This window comes from Centruroides vittatus, unplaced genomic scaffold (assembly GCF_030686945.1).
Source record: "Centruroides vittatus isolate TY-2023 unplaced genomic scaffold, ASM3068694v2 contig_329, whole genome shotgun sequence".
Classification (NCBI taxonomy): Eukaryota; Metazoa; Arthropoda; class Arachnida; order Scorpiones; family Buthidae; genus Centruroides; species Centruroides vittatus.
The window spans coordinates 105,055-130,535 of NW_027122113.1; the positions used below are offsets into that span (position 1 = coordinate 105,055).

A 25,481-nucleotide genomic window follows, 5' to 3' on the forward strand; every position below is an offset into this window, starting at 1 on the left:
AAATCAGAAATTTGAATTAATGGGATCCGGATAAATGGGGTTCCACTGTAATTCATTTCATGCAATCCTGAGAAGGGTAATATTCATTACTGCCCATCTTTCTTACTTGTTCCTGTATTATTTCCTGATCTTGATGAGTTAAAGACAATTTTATTTTTCTTATATATGACTGTTATTTTTAATTTTAACAATAATAAAGAATTGACATAGTCAATAAAATCAAGTTAATTTCTATATCAATTCACAATCGTCATTTAAAGTGAATTTTCATATTAAATCCAAATTACATTACACTATTAGCAATATTTAATAATTATAATTTTTTTTTTTTTTTTTTTGTATAATTTTAACAGTTTCATGTTAAAAAATAAATGAAATAAGAATTTTTCTTCTCATTTCTTTACTTTAAAATTTATTTAATTTAAGCTGTTTAAACAAATTAATAAGAAAGTTTTAAACAAATTTCAAATATGTATCTAATCAAGATGTTTTAATTCAGTTTGAAAATTATTGAGACTTCCTAACATACAATACATAGGCTAGTTTGAACAACAAATGAATATCTGCATGAAATAATTAAATAAACCTCTAAAATGTATAAAAATTTTAAATAAGTAATTCAAACTTATAATCTGAATTCAAACTGTAAGAAATTTTATCAGAGTTTTGTTAAATTAAAAATATAAAATAGATACATTTCAAAAAATCATTTATTTAAATATACATATATATATTAATGAGCAAACTGACAATTGATATTTATTATTTACATTGAAGAAATTCAATAAATAAAATTTTTTAATAATCTCTCTTCTTAAATAATAAAGTATTTTTATTGATAATGTTTGCTATTATAATATAATATGTAACTTATTGACAAACTAATGTATTTATTAAAAAAAAAAACTAAAATGTTTAATCCAATTATGGTATTTCAATGATTCAAACATTTAATAAAACTATATATTTGTGAAAAAAATTTATTATTAAAAGTTATGTAATATGGAAAACATTATCATTTGTAATATTCTATAGCAAAACTACTGATTTTTAATTTAAAATAAATTACTAATAAATAAGCAAAACACATTTAATGATGTATTTTACTTAATTTATTTAAAGCTGTACTTTCTAACAGCTAGAATCCACTTATCTGAAAGCTTAAAAATACGAATTATTCTTTGGGGTTATAGATCATCAAAACTATAAATGGTTTGTGACATTGCTTCTAACTATATAATCTATTTAATAATCAAATGATAGAGCTATATTAACTATTGAGCTAAAACTTGGCAAATTGATTACAAAGATATTACAATTTATTTCAATCCAATAGTTAATGTGGCTCTATCATTTGATTATTAATATAATTTGGACTTTGTTTACTACATATATATTTATAATCTATTTAAATTCAGTAATTATAATAAGTTAAATAGTCTTAAAAAATGAATTAGCCAAATAAAAAAATTACAGCAATTATATTATTTATGTATCATAACTGTTTTTTAATACAAAGTTTATAAAATTCTTTATTATACACTTAATAAATTTTTAAAATCCTTCATAACAGGTAAAACAGATAAAATAAAAGAACTTCTATTTGATACAGAGCTTTTGCATTTGCAGAGCATTTGCTTTTGTAGATAGTATGTTATAAGCAATACTGAAATCCAGATGTTTTACAAATAATTAAAAATGATCTAATTTTAGGCAATATATAAAAGTTTGGTTTAGTTTCATTAAATACCTAGCCTATGCTTTTTATAAAATGCCTAACACTTTCAGGAAATGTCCTATAATAATATGATTCAGCATTGAGATTTAGAGAGATGTTTTTGCTGAGTTTCTTATAAGAATTAATTAGTCCAAAAGAACATTTGCTTTGTAAAACAACTTTATTTCATAAATTGCCATTCAATAGCCATAGACTGCATCTCAGGTTAAAAAAATGTAAAAAAATATACATCATTGAAGAGCTATACAAAAAGAAAAATTTTTCTCAGTTTTCTTAAATATCCTTTCACAATCACTGGAACATAATCAACATTGGTGGAATTGATCTTGGTAGTATATCTACTCTTCATATTTTGCATATTATAATGAATGGCAATTTATGAAATATATTTTTAAAGGTAGGAACTGTTTTAGACTAATTAGTTTGTATAGGAAACTCTGGGGCCAAACTGGCCATCTGGAAATTTTGACAAATGCCAGAAAAGCTAGTGCCGTCTAGAGAGGCCAACACGGCACTGGAATTATATAAGATGTGCATATTTTAAAAACCCATTAGAAATGTCTTTTATATAAAAATTTTATGCATAATATTAACAGAAGACATTAGTAATAATATTATAATCAAATTAACCTATGTACTTAGAATTATTTTCCTTCTAATCGAACAAGGTATTTTTTTTTTCAAAAGATCAGTTTTTAATACAATGACAGTGCCAAATTTTGTTTTCACTCCAGCCCTAACAAACTTTGTGAATTAAGTATCATAACAATTCCAGAATTGACAATTTTAAAAATATTTTGTATATGAATTTTTATTATTCAACAAAATGTTTATTATTTTTCTTCTCAGTCACTAATTTGTAAATAACTAATAATTCAAAACTACGTAATGTCAAAATAAATAATTTTTTCAAATTTCTGTATTACAAATTTATATTGCAGTAAAGATAATATTTATTGATCATAAAAATTAATTATGACTTAGAAAAAATAGAAAATAATCAGGTTCTGATAACAAAATAAGAGAATATTTTGGATTCCTTAAAATTCCAAATTTTAATAGTTTGTACTTAAGCAATATTAAGTTACTTAGTTAAGAAAATATATATATACATACACATGCACACACACACACACACATATATATATATATATATATATATAATAAAATTAAAAGAATATTAACTCATTCATTAAGGAAAATACTGTATTTACTTGCATATAAGACGTCCTTGCACATAGGACAAGGTGTGACTTTAAAGATCAAAATAAGGAAAATTAGATTTATTAATACAATTCTAATTTTATTTCATTTAATCACAAGTAAAATATCAAATGAACATAAATGCACACATTGGCCCACAAAAATTACTGGCATTTTAAACTTTAAGGAAAAATCATGTAAAATCAACAACATAATTTGTTCACATAAAGCTGAACAATTGAGAATCTTTTTTGCCAATTCTTAACAGTTGAATCCACTCTCCGTCAATTACACCTATTAGTTTCTCTGAATTCTGATTTCCAAATAATCATCTGTTTTCACATGGGAATAGATTAAAACAGGAGCCCACACATTAAAACTATAAGTTTTAATGTGTGGGCTCTAGTGTAATTTTGAAATTTCAAATTGGAATTCAATTCAAAAGCTTTGCTTTTCCTATTGCTATTCATCTTTACTCCCAACAATACACAAGAATGATTGAAACAACCCAGATAAAATACTTTTATTTTTATACACCAGAGGGTGAGCATCCGGTAAAAAATGCAAACACATGGTTCACAAAAATTATTGCAAAAATGCAAAGAATCCTTCACTCATCCATATAGGACAATCTAGGTTTTTAAAGCAATGAAAAATGAATAAAAACCTCGTCTTATATGCGAGTAAATACAGTATATCACACAAATTATTAAATGGAACAGATACAGAATTTGCAGTCAATTGCATTTAAAAAATATTTTTTTAAATTTTGCATATTATATTATTTTTTCTAATTTTTTATTTTTATCAGTTTTTTTATATCTGTTAATAGTTTTCAATTAATAGTTTTTAATTAAAGAATATAAGATTCTTCAATTGCTGAAATGTTTTTTTTTTCAAAGTTTGATGTTTGATCATAATGTAACAACAAATATTTTAAAATTGGGTTAATGTTTATGTCAAACTGTCAGATTAGTTGGCTAATTTTAATAAATAATAACTTTGCAGTTTGATATGATAATAAAAATGTTAACTTCAATAAAAAAAAAATTCTTTTCAAATATCAAGTAAGGTAATTACTAAAGTGGCTATATCTTTTATTGCATATATCTGAATATATTAAACAATCTTCTTACCAAATTGTGTTACTGGACTTAGAAGGTTCTTGACTGTATCTGAATATAGTCAGCATAATTGTTAAAACATATAATGTTTATCAGTTATCTTATTTGATGTTTATAAATTATAATTTATATAATAATGATTTTTAAGATTCTAAATATCATCTATGTAATTTCTTTTTTTTTCATCAAAAAATAGCCAGAAATTGATGCAAAGTTCAGATACTGAATTAATAATTTTTAAATAGATAACAGTAGATGAATCTGATAATTTTGACAAAACAACAGAGGTGCATACATTATTGACTTTAGAATATGTGATTTTAAACATCTCATATATGAATGAAATTTGATCAAATACATTTCAACATTTTAGATTGAAAGTAAAATATTCAGAATAAAACTTTGTATAATTCCTATGGATTTTATAAAATATCTGGATTTTACATATTGCCTATAACATTAGTCTAAAGTTGTAAATGTAAACACATGGACTAAAAGATTTTGTGATTAAAAATCATAAAACATTTAGATTAATTTAAATGTAAAATTATATTATAAACCTCTTAGAATGAAGAAAATATTAAATCATATATTTCACTTCTTTCAACACTAAAATTTATTTTAAAATTATATTTTTATTTTATAAAATATATAAATAAATAATCAAGGCTTCTCACCATACCAAGTTGTATAAAACAAAACACACACACTATAACCAATAACCTCTCCTGGGCTCTCTGACAGCCCAGGAGGGGCATCAAAAATGTTTGCCAGTTTTGGATATTTCATGCCAGTTATTGGTTGTAAATAAATAATCTATTACAAATATACCCATGTGTATTGGATAAAAATTAAATACATATGAGATATATTTACAGTACTAGTTGAACTAGATCATTCCAATCTATTACATGATCTGTGAATATTAACAACTTCTAGATATGGACATGCAGATCACAACATATTAGATTAATCCAAAAACGATGTATGATTAGCAAATACTTTGAAAATTAAAATTTTCAGATAGATTCAATATTGAATTCACAAAAATTCAATATTGAGTTGGATCAGAATTACAGCAAGAAATCCAGAAAGTTTCATAACAAGTTCATAATAGAAAGTAAGATAATTTGACTACTTGTAGAAATGTTTTTTAAATTCAAACTGGTTTCATACTCATTTATTGAAAGAAAAGAAAAGAAAAAGTTTAAAAGAATGTTTTCAGGATAAGGAAAGTAAATGATATTCTTTTGGAGATGACGATAGTAACAATTAAGAAAATGGAAAATAAGACATAGAAATCAAAACCTCAGTAAAAAGATTTTAAAAGATAGTAGTTTAAAAATATTATGTTAAAAATATATAATATATTCATTGACAAAAAAGTTATGCATGTTATACACCAAGAAGGTGATGTTGAAATTGACTGAAACTTTATTACTAATTGTCATTACACTTGCACTAATAAGTAAATACAATATCATAGCAAAGAGGCAATTTCATGTGGAACAACAATACAATTTAAGGATTTTAGAACCTTTAGTCTCTGCTTTTGCCTGGATGCAGTCAGGCATAAAGGCACTGTATGAAATTCCAAAGGTTGGTCCACATTTTGTGACTGTTGCTTTAGATTGCTTACACTCCTAGGTGACCAAAACTGTCATCCCATCTGGTCCTACAAATGCCTAATGGATGACAAATTTGGAAAGACTAACAAAAGTGTGGCAACATGATAGCTATGGTTTCTCAGGAATGTCTATGTGCAGTCCTACCATGAAAAGCAACACAAGATAATAGTACATGATTTCCTGAATGTAACACTGTTTGTCAATGTCTTTTGCACTAACACTAAGCATAACTTACTGTAATATGAAATAGCTCCCAAGATCAGCACATTAGAAGTGGGAACAGTGTACCACTCAATAGTAAAGGCAAGATTCAAACACTCATCCACCAAACAAACATAGTGGCTATCCATTCCCACTTAGAACTGGGATTTGTTTATTAAAGATAATATATTGCTAGTCAGTAGCAGTCCATGCTTTTCTATCACAGCACCACTGCAAATGAAACTGACAATGGGATGCTGATGGCAGGGTGCATAGTGGTTGATAGACATGCAATTTGTTTCTTCATCTGCCAATAATATAAGAAACAGGATTCTATAGCAAGGCCTGCTCTAAATGATAAACAAAGATGCCGTTGCAGCTATTCTCGTTGTGACATGATTAGATGATCATTTCTCCTGGTGATCTGTCCAAGGCATCCAGAGCCTGCACACCATGTACACTATATGTGGCTTAACATATCCACTGTCTGCAACAATTCTTTACAGTCAGCCAAAATGGCCAAGAGAGCAATTCAGCAAAATGATCCTCCTGCTTCTCTCAAGCCCAATGATATATCTTTCTCAAACTCTAACAATTCTGTGTAATGTCTATGACGAGATGAAATGGGCGTGCTTGGCATTAAAAGACCCCTTCAAACAATAGATGCATGGAAAATTCTAAATACAGTAAATATCTGCAAGCCTTTTTATAAGATGTGGGGTGACATCCTAAGGCATTTTATTGACATTACTTAGTGTGCAATCAGACCACAACTGTAATTATTTAATACCTTATTGAGACATAGCTGTATGTCAAGTTTGTAGTAATCAGACAGTTTAACTAGAGACACAACCCTTTTGTCAATGAGTGTATTTATCTAAAGTTAAAATTATTTTATTTCTAATATTAAATCAGTTTTTTATATTAATAAAATTCATTTTCACATGAAATAATATTTACAATTTTTATTTCTTTCAAAAGAACTGAAAAACTTCAATGTTTAAATTAACATAAAAGATTGTACAAACTTCATAGCCAATCTTTTTATGTCTTTTTTTTTGCATGACCTTTTGAAATATTTATAAGAAAATATTTAATTTTATTTCAAAATTACTGTGATTTTGTTGTTATACAATTTTATTTTATACTTAAATCAACTATTTAACAAAATATAAAATGTGTATTTCACATGAATTACAGTCAACTCCGCATAAGTCGACACCCCAAGGGGAAGTGGAAATGTGTCGAGTTATCCGATGTGATGACTTAAGCGAAGTTGGAAAAAAAAACCACAAAACTTCAATTAATAAAATGCAGTAGTGCATTATACAGTAGTATAGGCTTACAATACATTGTGTCCTCCATTTACAATTATTCTGTAGATGAAAAACTGAAAAATTCATTTAGTGTTGTTTGTTTTGAGCACTTAACTGTCTCGACTTTCTTTTTCAACGATCATGAACGCCTTGAAAACATCATCTTCGCAATTGTCAATTGTTGGCAAGTAATGTCTAAAGATTCTTAATGCCTCTAGCGTGAGAAAATGCAAAATTGGATTCTGGTGTGACGATGATGTAGATTGCATATTTTCTTTTTGTTTATCTGTTATTATTTTATACATAAAAATACATAAAATGTTAAGGCATTCTTATTAATATGTATATATATTAATAATATTAATGTATTATTATATTATTAAATATATTAATTATATATTAATAAATAAATCGACTCCCCCTCCAGAAAAAAACGAGTTTGCACCACATGTGCAGAGTGAATTCATTTTTTCAAGAGGGGGTGACGACTTTTCGGAGTGTGGGACAGCAAAAGTATGTTGACTTATCCAGTGGTGACGAGTTAAACAGTGTCGAGTAAACCGGAGTTTTTTAACATTAATGCCTATGTAAGTCGGCCGGGACCACAGAAAACTGACTACTTAACCGAGGGTGTCGACTTATCGCGATTCGACTGTATATAAATTTCTATTCCTGTTTTCCTACACATAGTTTGAAAAAATATAGTTTTTTTTCTATTTTTAATTATCTCAGTAAGAAAAATTTGCCATTAAAAATAGAAGATTATAAATTCTAGATTAAAAAATTAACAAAAATAATTTCTAGTTAGTTAATTTTATATCAATCATTATATGAACAGATTCTTTTTATCAAAGTAATTAATAAAGCAATAGTAAAATTGAAATAATCACAATCATCAAAAGAAGAAATTAGACATGAGTTTCTCTTAGAAAACTCACTAATAAATAATAACAATCTTGCTAAGCATTATTGAAAATATAAATAATTTTAATGCATTTTGTAATTTAATTAATAAAAATTTAAAATATGGAATAAATATATCTATGATGTACTGTAATAACAATAGAAAATATTTCATAATTATACAATAATAATAATAATTATTAAAACAAAATTAAAAGTATGAGTTAATATTTTTTTAATATTAAATTTTGATTCTATATGAAATCAATGACTTAAGAAATCACTTTTTGCAATTATCTTTACATGTAGTTTATTAACTATAAAATATTGAAAAATGAAATCACCAAAGAAATATTGTATGGTAGATAAATTATAATCTAAACTTAGTAATTACAAAATACTGCAGCATTTACAAAATTTGAATACCTATATGTAATATATAATCTTCATACATAATTAAAATGAATTTCATGCAAAGTAACTTTTTATGTGTAATTTAACGTATTTGTTATACTTATTAACAATGATTTTTTTTTAATTTTAAAATCATAGCTCACTCATAGTATTCAAAAGATTTAATAATTAGAAAAATTTAATATATATGTAATGTATAAATCTATGGTTATCTAAATAGTATAATCTTTGGAAGCTGCAAAAATTTTTGCACTGCATATTATTTTGAAATGCTGGTTTAAATATTGACAACATGGATATCATATGAACATGTTAAGTTCTAAAATGAAAAACAAAATTCTCATGTTCTCATGAAACCTACAGCAAGCTGTTACTTGTACTTATAAAAATTTTATGCATATTTTGAAAATAAATATCTAACTTGTTTATACAGATCTTTGTTTTCTATTTTATATTTGTATTATAAAACACTTTTGTGAAATACAATAAACTGATATTTCTATGACTTGAATCTAACATCAAACATTTTGAAAAACAATCTATTCATCCTAAGGAATTCACTGTACAATTTAAAATTTATTTCAAAAATATTTTTAAATATTTAAATAAAAACAATAATTTTATTTCTTTTTTATAATTTAAATTTTCATATAGTACTTCTATTTTAAAGTTTGTTTTGTTGAAAATTATTGTAAATTCTGCTTAATGTGATCAATTCTATTAAAAATTTTGAAATCAGAAATGCTGTCAATTTACATATTTATTAAATAAAATTACATTCCATTCAATTTTAGTATAATTTACTCAATTCTGTTACAAAAAGAAAGTCCCTGAATATTGAAAAATTTAAATAAATACACTTGTTTTGTTAGTCTAACAAGACAATAAGTAAGTAAATAAGTGATTTTTAACATTTTTGATTTTGAAACACATTTAAGAATTTAAGAATATGAAATTTTTGCATACTTATTAAATGTGTATAAGTTTATAGCTCTATTTAGAAAAATATCAAATTTCAATTATACAAGGAAAACAAAAGTTTTTCTGTCAAAACATACATAATAAAACTGTTCCAACTCACTAATTTTTAAACAGCTTTAAAATTTAAATATAATCTAGTAAACTTTTATTATATTTCTTTAGAAAAATATTTTAGGAATATTTTTGCCTTTCCACTTTACTCTGATTCAAGAAAGCTATGAAATTTAATATTAAATTGAAATACTTTTTGTTTTGTAAATCATTCAAATATACTTTATTTAAAGACAACAAATCCATTTTTCAAAAAATATTTTAAATTTAAAAATATTAATTATCTGTTAATTATGCTTATATTTAATTTTAAACATCAAAACTGTTCTCTGAACAAATGATAAACTGAGAAATCTGAAATGTTTCTGTATTAAAGTTTTGATTTTTATATAAATTACCATCATTCAAATTTGAACAATGATACATTCAATTTTCCCTATGTCTATTGAAACAATGTTATTAAAATAATTTAATAACAAGTACTGTACAGTACATTATTTCTTATAAAGGAAAAAATTATTTCCCAATCCAATAAATGTATTAATGATATTTGGAAAACATAGATACTACAATCATTCATGCCACTTCAAACTTAAATTGCAACAATTAATTGCAATCTAAGTGGTACAGCTTGAACTGTTGCATTATTTGAATCTATTTCAATCTACATTGAAATTTATATATTTAAAACAACAAAAAATAAAACATAATCTAAAGAAAAATCTATTGTTTCCAATGGTGTTTATCATTTAAATTTTATAATATAGTAATCTAGACTCCAACCAAATGCCAAATTCTATCAGGCTAGATATGGCTAAATACTAAATAAATCGTGCAACCAATTTGGCACTAGAGGGAAGCGTTAGGCACCATCTCTTATTAAATTTAATAACCAAATTGGTTGCATGATTTATTAAGTATTTAGCTATATCTAGTCTGATAGAATTCGGCATTTGGTTGGAGTCTAGCTTATAGTATATCGGGTCTAGCGAGGTTATTTATATAATATAATAATCATTTTTATATAAAATATGCATTTCACAATTTAAAAAAAAAACACCAAGGAAAAACAAAATTATTGAAAAGATTGATGCGATTAATCTATCACTTTATGTCAGTCAATTAATTTCGATTATTTAAATCTAAAATGATTGGATATTAAAAATATGACTTAATCCTCATTTGATACATTTTTAAAGGATTATATTTGTGGTTGGTTAATTAGAGTTGGGGATTTTAATGTAAGGGCTTTGGTAAGTCAAAGTACCAAAATAGATTAATTACACAGTAATAAATTATGCTAATATATGATTGGATAGTTGAGGAATTCATTTTTCCAAATAATATACTATGACATGGAACATAAACTAATACTGCGATGAAAAGATTTGGCTGCTATTCTCAAATAGTATTTTCAAGGATTTCTGTTGTCTGGAATTTTTACTTATTTCTTTTATTATTGTGAAATGAGAAATTTAACAATAAAACAAATAAAATATAAAACTAATATTTATTAGCTCATCAAATTCTATGTCTTGAATGAACTAAAACTAGATAATTATAAATGTACACCATTTAAGAATCTATGTTACTAGAATTAAACAATGTTTGCCATTAAAAAAATATTATATCAATGTACTTCATTTTTTCTAAGCAAACTTAATCTAAAAATAAAAAGTATAGTCTCTGAAAAAATAATTTATATTATAATGAATAAGAAAATATCTAAATTGTAAAATCTGAAAGTGATAAACAGTGTTTTTCAACAGCTGACCATAATTGATTCTCTGTAATACTTCTCACATGCATTGTGATCTTTCAAGGCTGTCAAGTTTCAACAAGACATTCATAAACCACATTTTAAGTGCTTCCACAACCAAAATTCACACAGATTAAGATCTGGAGTTCAACTGACTATGCAACAGGAAATGTACCACTAATCACTGTCATTAGTAAAATATTGCTGCAAAATCTGCTACACAAAGCATCTGATAAGCTAAATTTAAGTTCTTGTGTATTATCTAACATGCAGCAAATGATATCAATTTGACATCATTTGCTGTAGGCTAGACATGTTAGACAAGAACTTAGATCCAACTAATTGTGGAGATTCTCCATCATGCATGGATGTGGTTGACTCAGAGTATTGTTACTATTTCAGTTAAAGTACGACAAAAGTGTCCAGTATCACTTAGTATCTCTCATTCATCATAGAGCATGTTGTAGGCCTGTGAAATTAGCTTCTTTGAAGAAGAAAATTCAAGGATAAATGTGGCTATAAATCCACACCAAACTGTAACTTTAAGCAAGTGCAATGGAATCTGTTCGAAAAAATGAGACCCAAATGCAACATTTATGGGTGTTCACTATTCCACTGAGTTGAAAATGTACAGGTACCTTGTTGCTTCACAGGGTCTTCCATACCCATGACCATGAACCCAAGACATGTCAACTTCCACTCTACTCTGATAAGGATAAAGGAAGGTCAAATGTAAGTTGGGTTTTCCTGTTGGCAATAAGCAATTACTGGTTGTGGTTGATCTTACATGGATAAAAATGCACCAACTTTCTCAGTATCTTCCACAATGTGCCATAGAATACACCCTACTGCTTGACACTGCAAATGCACTATTGTAGTCTGCAACAGTATTCATTAACTGTTCAACAACAGCTATATCATCTTCAATGATTTGTGAAGTTATAGGTTTTCACCTTCAATCTGGTTGAACTCCCAGGCATCCAGTTTCCTCAAATCAAGTGATTATTCTCCTGAGATCCCCTGAAACAGTCCTTGACATAAATTCTTAAAACAATAAAATTCCTGAAATGTATCTACAATATTGCCATTGTTTTCATAAAACAGTTTAAAGAAATGTGCATTCCAGCAGGCCATTGTAGTGATAAGAATGGCATTCAACAGTTGTGATCACTTTTATATCCAGAACTTGGCTGCAACATGTATGCTTATGCAAAGGAAACTGCTTTTTTATTGCTTGCAGTGCCAAAAGTACTATGGTGAGTTTTGGTACTGATTTTATTTTTTATGAATATGTCTTCTATAGAGCCTGAAATGTACCAGACCAAATTAGGTTGCATTTGTATTGCTAAATATTTCTCTAAGCAGCATTGAACAGAGGTACTATACTTAATTACAATCATCCAACATATTAATGAAGAAAAATTGTTGCATATAATATTTTTTTAAAAAACATTAAAAATAAATAAAGTTCTGTATAAAATACTTTTGGAACTGCTCGAAGACAATAGCAGTTTACTAATTACAGAATATAAGTAATTCTATTTATATTACAGTAATGGGTTAAATATCTGGCTTCCAGAAGACTGGAATGACTAGAAAACTAGCTATTTTTGAAACTGGCTAGTTTTGATTTTGACAAGCTGTGGTACAGCTATAGTTCACTAAATGACTGCTTTGTTTTGTTTATGACATACACATTGCATGACACCAGTTCCAGTGTGACTTTTGGCATACTGTGTTAAAAATTGTTTTGTCCTTTACTTTCCATTGTTTATTTTATATTTTATATATATATATATAGTCTTTGTTCAGAAAATTGGAAAATCCAGAAATTCAGACCTCTTCCACTCCAAAGCTTGCTGGAGTGGAAGAGGTCTTAAATTTTTCAATTTCAAAGTGAACAACACACAAGGGAGAAAAAAGTGCCTTAGTGTACTGAAAAGTGTAAGTGTGAAATCATATAAATGAAAAATACATAATTGAAGAGTTTTATAATGGAAAAAGTACTGTGCAGAAAATATTTAATGTATATCACAAAAAACATACAACTAAGAAATGTATAAGTGTGGTTCAACTGTATTTAAAATAAATTATTTAGAAAAGTTATGAAGAAGAATAAGTATTTCATAAATTCTTTATATATGAATTAGTACATAGTATAGTTTTGATCCAACTAAAATTTTTCACCAAAACGGAAACAAACTAAATTTTTTAAAAATATCTTAAAAAGATATTGTGCTAAGGTCCTAAAATATAGAAATCAGAAGTAAATATTAAATTTAATATAAAAATATATCAATCATTTGCTACTCTTTTTTATTTTCACCATTATTGAAATACTTTAAAAATAAAAATGCAACATTTTTATACATGTATAATTTTAAGTAAATTAGTAATTCATATGACTTTTTCTTTGATTAATGAACTGTCCAAACTGATTAATCTAGTTTTTGTTTCAAGAAAACCAAAATGAACTGAATTTAATTTGGAAAGCTTCTTTAAAAGAAATATAGTGATGACAGATAATGAAACAATAGTTGAATTTTTTCTTTCTATCAAAGTATGTATTGATTCTGTTACTGGAATAGTTTTCCTGATTTTTTTACCTGTAACAATATGTCTTCATTATGGTTATTTTTAATAACTTAATACTTAATAATCATGAAATAAAAAGTGATATAAAAAATTTCAATGGAATATATTTTCAAAAATTTTCATTTTAAAATTATTATTATCTTTATATTAATTAATAACCAGTGTAAAGATGATTGAAATAGTATAATAAAAATATTTTAATCACAATGTTTTTTTTAATATAATATGTTTACAATTTATTAGAGAAATCAAAATCTACAATACTAATTGTGACATTTTAGCAAATTTTTATAAAACATATTATACACATTATTACTAAATAGATATACCATACCAGAGTGACTATATTACACATTGACTCATTTGTTAAAAAAAAGCTTTTCTTCAATCTATTCTAAATTATTGAAACGAAACCTTTAAAGCCATCTTGAATTCTTTCAATAGATAAAAATTAATATTGCAAAAGAATTAAGTTTATAGCAAAAACTGCTAGTATTTTTAAAGTTTATATACTGTAAGGTAAATAATATTTGATATTTAATTTCTAATAATCCCTGAGTTTATTATTATCTGACATTTATTTACTACTAATTTATATTTTAAAAAAAATCAAAATTAAGCTAACATACTACATAGCAATAGACAGACAAATTATTTTATCTAATATGTTTTGAGACAAGGCAACTTTTTCCTATCATTAATTAAAAAATTAGAACAATATACAAAATATGTATTCCATTACAATTAAATTTTTTGAATTTTATGTTAAAAATACAGATAAAATAACTGCTATGCCAAACAAAAATATATATACATATAGTAGGTGCTTACATCTTACTGTAATCACTTTGGATGGGATTAGCCTATTCTGATAACAATAACCGAGTGATAACATTATGCAGTGAAAGTAATTAGAAAATAATTAATGGAAAATTTATTTTATTGAATCAGATAATTTAAAAACATGTTTAAAAAATTTAAAAAGTTTAAAAATAAACTTAATAATTAACTTAAAAGCTTATTAATTATAATAATAATTATTTGAATAGTTTATCCAGCATAAACTACAGTACTATCTGTATTCCATATTGAGTGCAAGATTAAACAAACATTTTCTGTATTAAGAATAATCATCATATATGATAGAATCAATTTAAATTAAATCACTCAAACTGTTTTTCTGGCATTTTTATAGGGACAACATGGTTTAAAAATGTAGTTATTGGTTTTGTCTGTTGGCTGTCATTAACCATCTAAGTAAATTCAAACTTATCATTATGTTAATAAATTTCTGATTGTAATAAGCAAAACTTTTGTATTATTATTTAATTTATATGTTTTGAAATGTGTTAATTCCGATAACTATATCTGTGATTACAATAAGCAGCACCTACCTTCACGATGGCTGAAGTTGATAATTGCAAATGAAATAATTATCAGATTCATCTAACATATCACTAATATAATTCAGTATGTTTGCAATAAAATTAAGTAAAAATATTTTTGTTCTTTGTAAAGGAAAGTAGAATCCAAACTCAAATTATTCAGCAAAACAATATAAAAAAAAAACAGTAATATCTCGACTTACACTACCCCGACTTACGCGAACCCGGAGTTACACAATTTTCAAACCTCGTTGATTCGTCTTTTGTTTGAGTGCCACATAACTATTGATTACTCACTCCCCCCACACTATTGTTCAGCTGACACATGTTCGGAATGTTCGGACATGTTGTGCGGAATTGACACATAGCTACAATTTATTCTGTGTTATTTATTTCTGTGTTTGTTATATCTATAAAGACTTGAGAGACTACTATGTCATCCAAACGAAGTAGAACTGATTCTTCTGCATCAAACAAAAAAAGAAAAACTTTATCTTTGGAATGTAAAGTTAACATTATTAAAGACTTCGATACAAAAATGAAAATTTGTGATTGGCAAAGAAGTTTCATCTACAAGAATCGAGGGTCAGAACAATTATAAAAGGTGAAGAAAAATTCTCGAAGCTGCGAAAACTTGACAGAAGGCCTCAGTTCAATTGAAAAGGGGTTACAAATTTAAAAAAATATAGATTCCAACAAAGAGCGCATTTCTTCTACAAAACGAGAAATAAAAAAAATTATTAGCATGCTACGAGGAAATTTTGCGGAAAAAAAACTATTTGAGCCGTCAGACGAATTTGTTAGATTTTATGAAGCCTTCTACATCAAAATAACTTCGGTTTACAATTTTAATAATATAATTTCTTATACATATGTATTATCTAAGATTTTATTAAACATTTTTTTCTAAATTATTGTTTTCTTTAGTCTCTGGCCCCAATTAAAAATAATTTGTATGTATTTATATGCGAAATTATACCCAAACTTACGCGAATTCAACTTATGCAGTTAACGCTCGGTCCCACCTATCGTGTAAGTTCGGGATATTACTGTATGTAAAAAATATTTTATAAATGCATATAATTTATATCAATTTAAAATATTTGTTAAGTTTCTAAAATAAATGCTAAATACTCTTGATTAATAAATTTATTTTTATTTGTAAAATTCAAAATTCTATCAATTAGTTTACATTAATGTTTGATATTACTGACAAAATACTATTGAATTAGAGAGTAATAAGAGAAAATTTTAAAGCTTAAGAAATTCTAAACAATTATTGCTTTAGAATTTTAAAAACTTTTATTTTAAAATTTATTTAAATAGAGTCAATTGTAATTATTATAATCATTTGAAATTTCAGTAACTATAAAATTTTAAGATGATTTCATAGCTAAATAAAATATCAATTCTTTTTTGAAGACAGTATTTCTTTAGCTTGTTTTAACTGATAAACAATTTAGAAAACAACATTAAAATAATAAAGTAAATTTTACTAATTTTAATAGAAAAAATATACTAAATGTCTATTTATAATCTCCTTTCCAGAGAGATATATAATAAATTAGTAAAATACATATTACAAAACATACAAAGTAAAAATTATGTCAACAAAAAATATCATTATTATTCATTAAACTAATTAGTATTTAAAATTTTTATTTGATCATAATTTTTCCATATATAGTCAAATTTATTTTTTAAATTAAACCTTACTTTATTTCATAAAATAACATTTAATGAAATTATAAGAACTAAAAAATTATTATATATATTATATAATATAATATATTATAATATATATTTTTTTAAATAAAAAATTAATCTTTTCAAAAATATTTATTACTTTAACTAGCCCCTGCATAAGATTTTAAATGGATGGAAATTTTTAAAAAATTTTGTAATATACTTTGTTAATTTTTACAACATAGGAATAGAGAGTAACACAATACAGTACTTTAAGGAGGAACTGAATGGGTATAAGTAAGTTATGTATACATTATACAATTTAATTTTAATTTTATTATATTTTAATTCTTCCCAAACGGAAGGGTTTAACCCCCCGGTGCATGGCCTTTACCTACATTCAAAAATGATTCAATAACCTTATAAAATTTATTTATTTAAAACTTAAAAGAAAGTAATTTTTTAAAAAGGGAGAGAATCAAATCTTTATTATAAATTTTAATTATCAATAAAACAAAATATAAAAACTACATATTAAAAAATATTTTATTCTATTTTTTATAGAAAGAGAAAACTAATAACTCATATAACCTGTTCATATCAAATAGATATAATTTAATTTGTTAAAAATATGAAAATGTATCTTATACATGAAATGTTGCTTCATATAGTAAATATTAAAAATTTACAAAACAAAAAAAAAAAAAACTATATACATCTAATAACAACCATCACTTGAATTTATTGATTTAACAATATATTCATTCAATCATAAGTATGACATTAAATTCAGATTTGTAATAATTTCAATGTAACATGCAAGAATTTTGTAGGGAACATTGTATGTTGCTCATAAACCTAAATTCTATGTTAACACATTCCCAATTTGTGAATGCACTTGAAATTAATATTTAATTAGTGTTCTACTTATATACTTATATTTATTACTTTTTAAAATATAATTCTTTCAATATAGTAAAAATAAACAGAAGGAAAATGCTAAATGTTAATGGAAGTGGTTAATGTAATAAACTTTACTTTTATATAACTCTTATTGAAAAAAGAAAAATTTAAATAATCTAAGGATTATATAATGATTAAAAAGAACTTTTAAAATTTAAGTTCTTTTCCTACCTTGTATTGATGAGGTATTGGGCAAGATTGATGGCTTCTGGGGTCCCAGAGATTGTTACTGTTCTTTCTTTAGATCCCTCTTCAGAATTGGATATTTTAATAGTGGCACCAGATAGTTGCCTATGAAGTAATTTTAATAGCACTTTAGTAAGAAGGTGATTTAAAAATTTATTAATTTGTTTATTCAACTCTTAGCTTTTAAATTACACACACACACTTCACTTTAAGATACTTTGCTTCAGTGACCTTCACTAATATGGTATTTTCCAATTACATACATAATTTATTCATGTTCATTAAGAGCAACATAAGGACTTTCAGCACTTACTTTGCTCTTAGAGGAGTCTTTGGAGGTTATTTTATTTATTCTTGTTATTTTTGCATCTTTTTTAGACCTAGTATTATTGCATACTTAATAAATAATAGTGGAAATATATTCTTAGACTTTTATATGCATTGACAAGAAAAAAAGGCTGTAATTCACTTTAAAGTAATATTTGTTTTACTGCAGTAGTATAGCTCCTAACCCACCACATTAGTAAGGTATGCCTACTTATAATATTTAAAATTTATTTTTATAAAATAATAAACCAGATACATTTATAGACATTTAAAACTTTTACAAAAACAAAATTAAATATGTATTTTGATATCATATAACAATCAAAACATAATTACAATTTCTATTATAATTAGATTTCCAGAAATCAAATTACGTAAAATTATTTTTAATATTTGATAATCATTTTATAATTACTTAACCCTCAATACTGGATGCATAAAACAAAAAGACTACTCACACAGACAACCAGAATCCAGCAAATAAACAGATACATGAATGTTTTCATCTACCTTCCAGTAGACATTGTATTACGATTCTACAAGAAAATTTCTCATTCAGAATCACACGTATCACATGGTAGATATCGCACTTGGCCATTGATGGATATATATGACGTTATAGAATTTGAGTCAGATGAAACGTCATCAGCTAGACATTGATGAACGTAAAACTTCCAAGCTATAGGAATGACTCTGCGTTCTTGTGGTTGATGGTGCATGTCCTTACAGCGGCCTTGTAGATCTCATATTTCTCAATGTGCCATAAAAGCATTTTATCATTTGTAGAGTGGAGGATCCTAGATAAATTAAAGAAGATCTCCACTCCTAAGTCCGAAGCATAAGATGCAAGGACAGTCGAATAATGGCCTTTCTTGATGTCTTCAGTGTTCCAATGTATAACAATGCCTTGGCCCCCATGTACCAAGTCTTCTAGCTTTTGTTTGACATTTAAGTGGTGCACTACCATCTTTTCTCTCCTTTGCAATGCCTAGACCCCAAAAACTGGCACTACCTCCCAAGAGTGTACTTTGTTCCACTACACAATCATAGATGTGCTACCTCCTCGCATATATTGGGGCTACGTGCAGGCACATACAAACATGCCTCAAGGAACACCACGAGGACATCAAGAATGACTGTTACTCGACTGCCCTTGCATCTTATGCTTCGGACTCAGGAGTGGAGGTCTTCTTTAATTTATCAAGGATCCTCCACTCTACATATGATAAAATGCTTTTATGACACATGGAGAAGTATGAGATCTACAAGGCCGCTGTAAGGACATGCACCATCAACCACAAGAACGCAGAGTCATTCCTATAGCTTGGAAGTTTTACGTTCATCAATGTCTAGCTGACGACGTTTCATTCGACTCAAATTCTGCAACATCATATATATCCATCAATGGCCAAGTGTGACATCTACTACACGGCACGATGCAATTCTAAATGAGAAATTTTCTCGTAAAATCGTAATACAATGTCTACTGGAAGGTAGATCAGTGATTCCCAAAGTGTGCGCCGCGGCTCCCCGGGGCGCCGAGATGCCGTCATAAGGGCGCCGCGAAATATTCAATTAAACAATTCGGCAATTTTCTTGGAATTTCCAATTCTCGAAATTTTGCGCCAACAATCGTGTATGCTGACAAAATTCCAAGAATTTAGCAACTTTCGAGTCTTTCATTGTTTTCTTTCTCCACCCATGCTTTAGTGGTTTAGTCACTAAAGCTTGGGTGTGGAGCTAGACGCTAAGCGTGGGTAACGCAGTACCAAGTTGGATTTCTGTTCATTCGTTGTCACCATCTTAGTGTTTGCATTAGTTTTTGTTTGTTGGACTAACGACTAACTTAACAGTATGGTGGTTAAGTTAATTTTCAAAAGTTATTTTTCTGATCACCCTAAAAATGGACAAATTCTTATTAAACTCGAATAATAAAGATAGTGCTGAATCTAGAGAGGATGTTCCAGAAACAAGTGGCAAGGGTTTCGAGAGGCGAAAACGTCGTGACAGTTATTTGGATTTTGGCTTTACATCAATAAACGAAAATGATAAGGAGAGACCACAGTGTGTGTTGTGTATGAAAGTTTTGGCACCAGAATGTATGCTTCCAAGTAAGTTAAAACGACATTTAGAAACCAACCATTCTAACTTTGTTGGTAGACCTCGCGACTTTTTTACCAAAAAGTTAATTGAATTAAAACAACAAAAAAGCAGCATTTTTAAACATATGTCAATACCAAATAATGCTTTGCTAGCATCATACAAAGTTGCATATAGAGTTGCTAAGTGTAAAAAGTCCCATACCATCGCAGAGCAACTCATTCTACCGGCTGCTGTAGATTTAGTAAACATTATGATTGGCGAGACGGCGGGAAAACTGCTTTCAAAAGTCCCTTTGTCTAACAATACCATTAGTCGCAGAATTCAGCACATGGGGAGGATCTTAATATACAATTAATTGAAAAATTAAAAAAAAGTGAATTTGGATTACAACTCGATGAGGCCACAGATAATAATAAGGACGCACACTTGATTTGTTACGTACGGTTCTTAGATGGTAATTCAATCGTTGAGGACCTTCTCTTTTGTAAAAGTATTACTGGAAGTATACAAAGGCTTACGATTTGTTCGAGATCCTGAATATATTTATGGTTGAAAATAATTTAGAATGGACAAAGTGCGTTGGTGTTTGTACTGACGGTGGTCGTTCAATGTCCGGCTCTTATGGAGGATTGCAGGCGCTTATTCGAAACAAAGCTCCAGATTCAGTTTGGACCCATTGCATCATTCACAGAGAAGCACTGGCATCAAAGTATATGAGTCCTCCACTAAATATAGTTTTAGAACGTGTAGTAAATATAGTAAACTATATAAAAATTCGGCCACTGAAAGCAAGATTTTTTAAAAAAATGTGTGAAGATATGGGAGCCGAATACACATCTTTGTTGTACTACTGCCACTCACGATGGCTCTCTCGCGGAGGTGTATTGTCTCGTACGTTCCAATTACGGCAAGAAATATACGCTTTCCTTGAAGAAGAAAAACATGAGTATGCCAAACACTTTGTGGAAACAGACTTTTTGATTAAACTCGCATATCTATGTGATATTTTTGAAAAGTTAAATTCGTTGAATATCTCCTTACAAGGACGCAATATGCACATTTTAAAGCAAACAGAAAAGATTTCAGCTTTCAGAAAAAAATTACAGCTATGGAAAATAAAAATTAATAAAGAGTGTATCAGTGATTGTTTTCCCTTGTTGCACCAGTTTGTAACCTCCAATGAAATTAATTTGTCTTGCAATATAAAATCCATTTTTGTTGATCTTATAAATCAGAAAGCTTATCAAAGTTGATCAGAGCTTATAAAAAAGTTCGAAAAATACTTTGAAGCAGATATTGATAAATTTACATGGATTCAAAACCCATTTAGAGCCAAGACTCCATCTGAATTTACTTCTTTAGAAGAAGAATCTTTTATTGACTTGTCTTGCGATAATACTTTAAAGTTAAAATTTGGTAGCATGGAACTTTCTGATTTTTGGATATCAGTAAAAGAGGAATATCCACTGCTTAGTGGTAAAGCTCTACGAATATTAATTCCGTTTGCAACATCCTATTTGTGCGAAGCTGGGTTTTCGGCAGTCGCAGTAATAAAAAGTAAATATCGCTCGAAAATTAACGTTGAACAAGAAATGAGGGTCGCCATATCCAATTTTATTCCGAGATTTGAGAAGTTGTGTAGTGAACATCGAGCCCATCCATCCCATTAATAATTTTAATAATGTTAATCAACAATAAACGTTCAATAAATTGTTTGTGAATTCAAAATTCGTGTTTAATTTATTTTTCAACTAACCTAACCACATGGTGGTTGTCCAGTCTCAATATAGATATTACCGAAACAGTTGAAATTAGATATTTTATATTATCCCAAGGAAAATAGTAAGTATCTGTTTTTAATTTTTCGCTGTTAATTGGATAATCGCTTTTGAAAAGGAAAGTTTTCCAATTTTTCAAGTAAGTCAAAAATTTAGGGCGTATAGATGAAGAAAGTCTGCAACATCATATATATCCATCAATGGCCAAGTGTGACATCTACTACACGGCACATGCAATTCTAAATGAGAAATTTTCTCGTAAAATCGTAATACAATGTCTACTGGAAGGTAGATGAAAACATTTGTGTATCTGTTTCTTTGCAGGATTCTGGTTGTCTGTGTGAGTAGTCTTTTTGTTTAAAATATAAATAAATGAATATATAGTTCCTGTTGTGTAAAACAATATTACAAATCTTACCAGTGAAAATAAATATATGTATATAATAAAATTACAGTATATATTTCATATTTTACCTTATATAAACATTTATGCTTATATATTATATATATGTTAATATATAATAGTAAGTCACAAAAGTGCACAAAAATAGCATCCATTTATGCTCACAAATATTTGGTTTAAAATATTTCAGTGAAATTTCTATATTCTATTTCATCTAAGAGCAAATAAGATGTAAACAAAAAATTTCAAGATTAGAAAGATAATTAACATTCATAAATGAGAATCATGCACTTCAAATGCTAAATGAATAGAAACAATGCATATATTTTTGTCATAAATTATTTTTAATTTTATTCAAAAGTCACTTTTATTAAAATAATTTTCATGATCACCCTCTTAATACCCAAAGGGCAGAAAGAATTTTAAAAAATTCATAATCTGGTTCTAATCCAGAATTTCTGATAAACCTGTAACAGGTTTTATGTTGCAATTGATGATGTAATTTTCTACTTAGAGTACTTTTAGAAGAAAATAAATTTAGTGATAATACAATATAAGCAACAATTAAGACAAATGGTGATAAACATTTGTTCAGCAAGTTTGTTGCAATTTACATTATATATATATATATATATATATATGTTGTTATAATTTTTTAGATAATGATTCACTTTTGAGTCATGTGCATACATGATAACTTAATGATGTTAGGAGCTGTTCATGCACATGCACATGCACATAATATCTTAACAAAAATATAACATAGTTATTTATATAATCAGCTAAAATATTATAATATAAAATTAATATTAAAAGAATATTTGCATTTATTTTGTATCACTTATAGTATAATTTAAATTATAAATCCAAACAATATCCAAATGATAAAACTGAATCTTCAAACAGAAATAAAATAATCATCAAAATAATGAAGAAGCATATTGAAATCTTCATTTATAAACTTTTGACAATATGTTAATTAATAAATTTTTTCACATTTAATACAATGAAGATCTTATTGATGTCATCCACTGTGTAAATTTATATATAAAAATGTGAAAGCAAACTAAACAGAAAATAATATAAATTATTCAGTACCAAAAATTTATAGTTGACATTTACAAACACTAACAGTTAACAGAGCATCTGAATTCAACACTGCAATAAACTCACTTGCACATCTGCTGCATTATTCTAACAGCATGTTGAATGTACTAAGCAAATCTATTACAACAAACATATTACAGAAATTTAAGATTAATATTAATATTCTGAATGAAACAAAATATGGAAAAGATACAAATGACAATAAAGAGAAGAAAATGGTAAAACTAAAAGTTTATTTTATATTTTTATCATTGGGTTATTGTTGTGTTGTCAGGATGACAAATTATTATTAATTCAGTGAACATTTCACTTTTGTAATAAAATTTATTCCTCCTGGAATAGGTAATGGTTTCAATAGATATCCATAAAATTTTGGCATCAATTACAGTCATGTAAGAGAAAATATAGTTGAAACTGGTTTTACAATTAGCCATTTAAGTGATCACCTCTACATAATGGCAGTTTTTGAAATTATAAATTTTTTGACCATTGACTTCAGTGGCAAGTGATCAATTTGCTGCACATTTTTTAAGTTATATAATAATTTAATAGTCAGTTAATATAAGGAAAGAAATTTTAAAACATTTAAAGATTGAATAATTCAGCATACATCATGGAAACAAACATGATTACAACTGGAAATACATTCATAAAAATAAAAATATAATTAAGTAATAAATACAATTTATTTTAAAAATATCTATGTGAATAAAATCTGTTTTCAATCATTGATGAATATCCCTCCCATATGCTACTTGTAGAAATTTATTCCTGTGTCATTTATGAATTTGAAAAATAAAAAACTACATTAAAATTAATTAAATTTATTAGGGTGTTAAAATGAAGAAATATTGCATTGTAGCAATTCTTATAATTCATGATTAAAATAGACTGAAATAGTTGGTACAAATTATTATAATTTTCACACATGATAATAGAGACTGTTTAAATTTGTTTTAGTTTGGTTTTACATGAAAACTAAATTTTTTGCAGAGAAAATTAAGATTAGAAAGAAAAACTTTAAAGGAGTAATAAAGAAGTCACAATTACTGTAAGTAATTGTGACTTCTTTATTACTCCTTCCACAATTACAGTAATTGTGACTTCTGCCTTTCAGGCAAAATCAAAAAGTGCTTAATCTATTACTGTAAGTAGTTTCCTTCAATCGTTTTGAGTTTTTCTAATGTGTATACATGAGTTGTTTGTTTCTGTGCCATGCAGAGATTTAAAATTAAGTTTAGTACAGAAACACTGTTTAAGTTATGAAACAGAAGTCCCTAAATTTAGAAAATAAAAGTTATTCTAATCCAGCAACTTCAACCTTTAAATTTCCGGTACAAACGACGAAAATTAACAGAAAAAACTAACGTTTTCGAATCTCCATCGAGATCTTCTTCAGGTTCATTCCATTAACGAACCTGAAGAAGATCTCGATGGAGATTCGAAAACGTTAGTTTTTTCTGTTAATTTTCGTCGTTTGTACCGGAAATTTAAAGGTTGAAGTTGCTGGATTAGACTTTATATGTACCGGTAGTCACGAGTGAAGTTTGTTTTAAAAGTTATTGATTTGATTTCAGAAGGCAGATCTTTCTTTGCATTAATAAGGAAATCTAGAATTTTTATATATTTT

The 25,481-nt window shown here is 26.8% G+C and overlaps 1 protein-coding gene across 9 annotated transcripts in view; it reads right to left on the bottom strand.

Moving 5' to 3' along the window:
• The window catches only part of LOC136973724 (poly(rC)-binding protein 3-like), a 206,847-nt gene that overhangs the window by 36,922 nt on the left and 144,444 nt on the right, over window positions 1-25,481 (bottom strand). For all 9 annotated transcript variants that reach the window (XR_010880543.1, XM_067268470.1, XM_067268468.1 and 6 more), the window contains one exon: window positions 18,119-18,238. Coding sequence is in view for 8 of the 9 variants with exons in the window: in XM_067268470.1 (XP_067124571.1) it covers window positions 18,119-18,238 (120 nt within the window). In the remaining variant the exon portion in view is untranslated. The remainder of the gene's footprint in view (window positions 1-18,118; window positions 18,239-25,481) is intronic.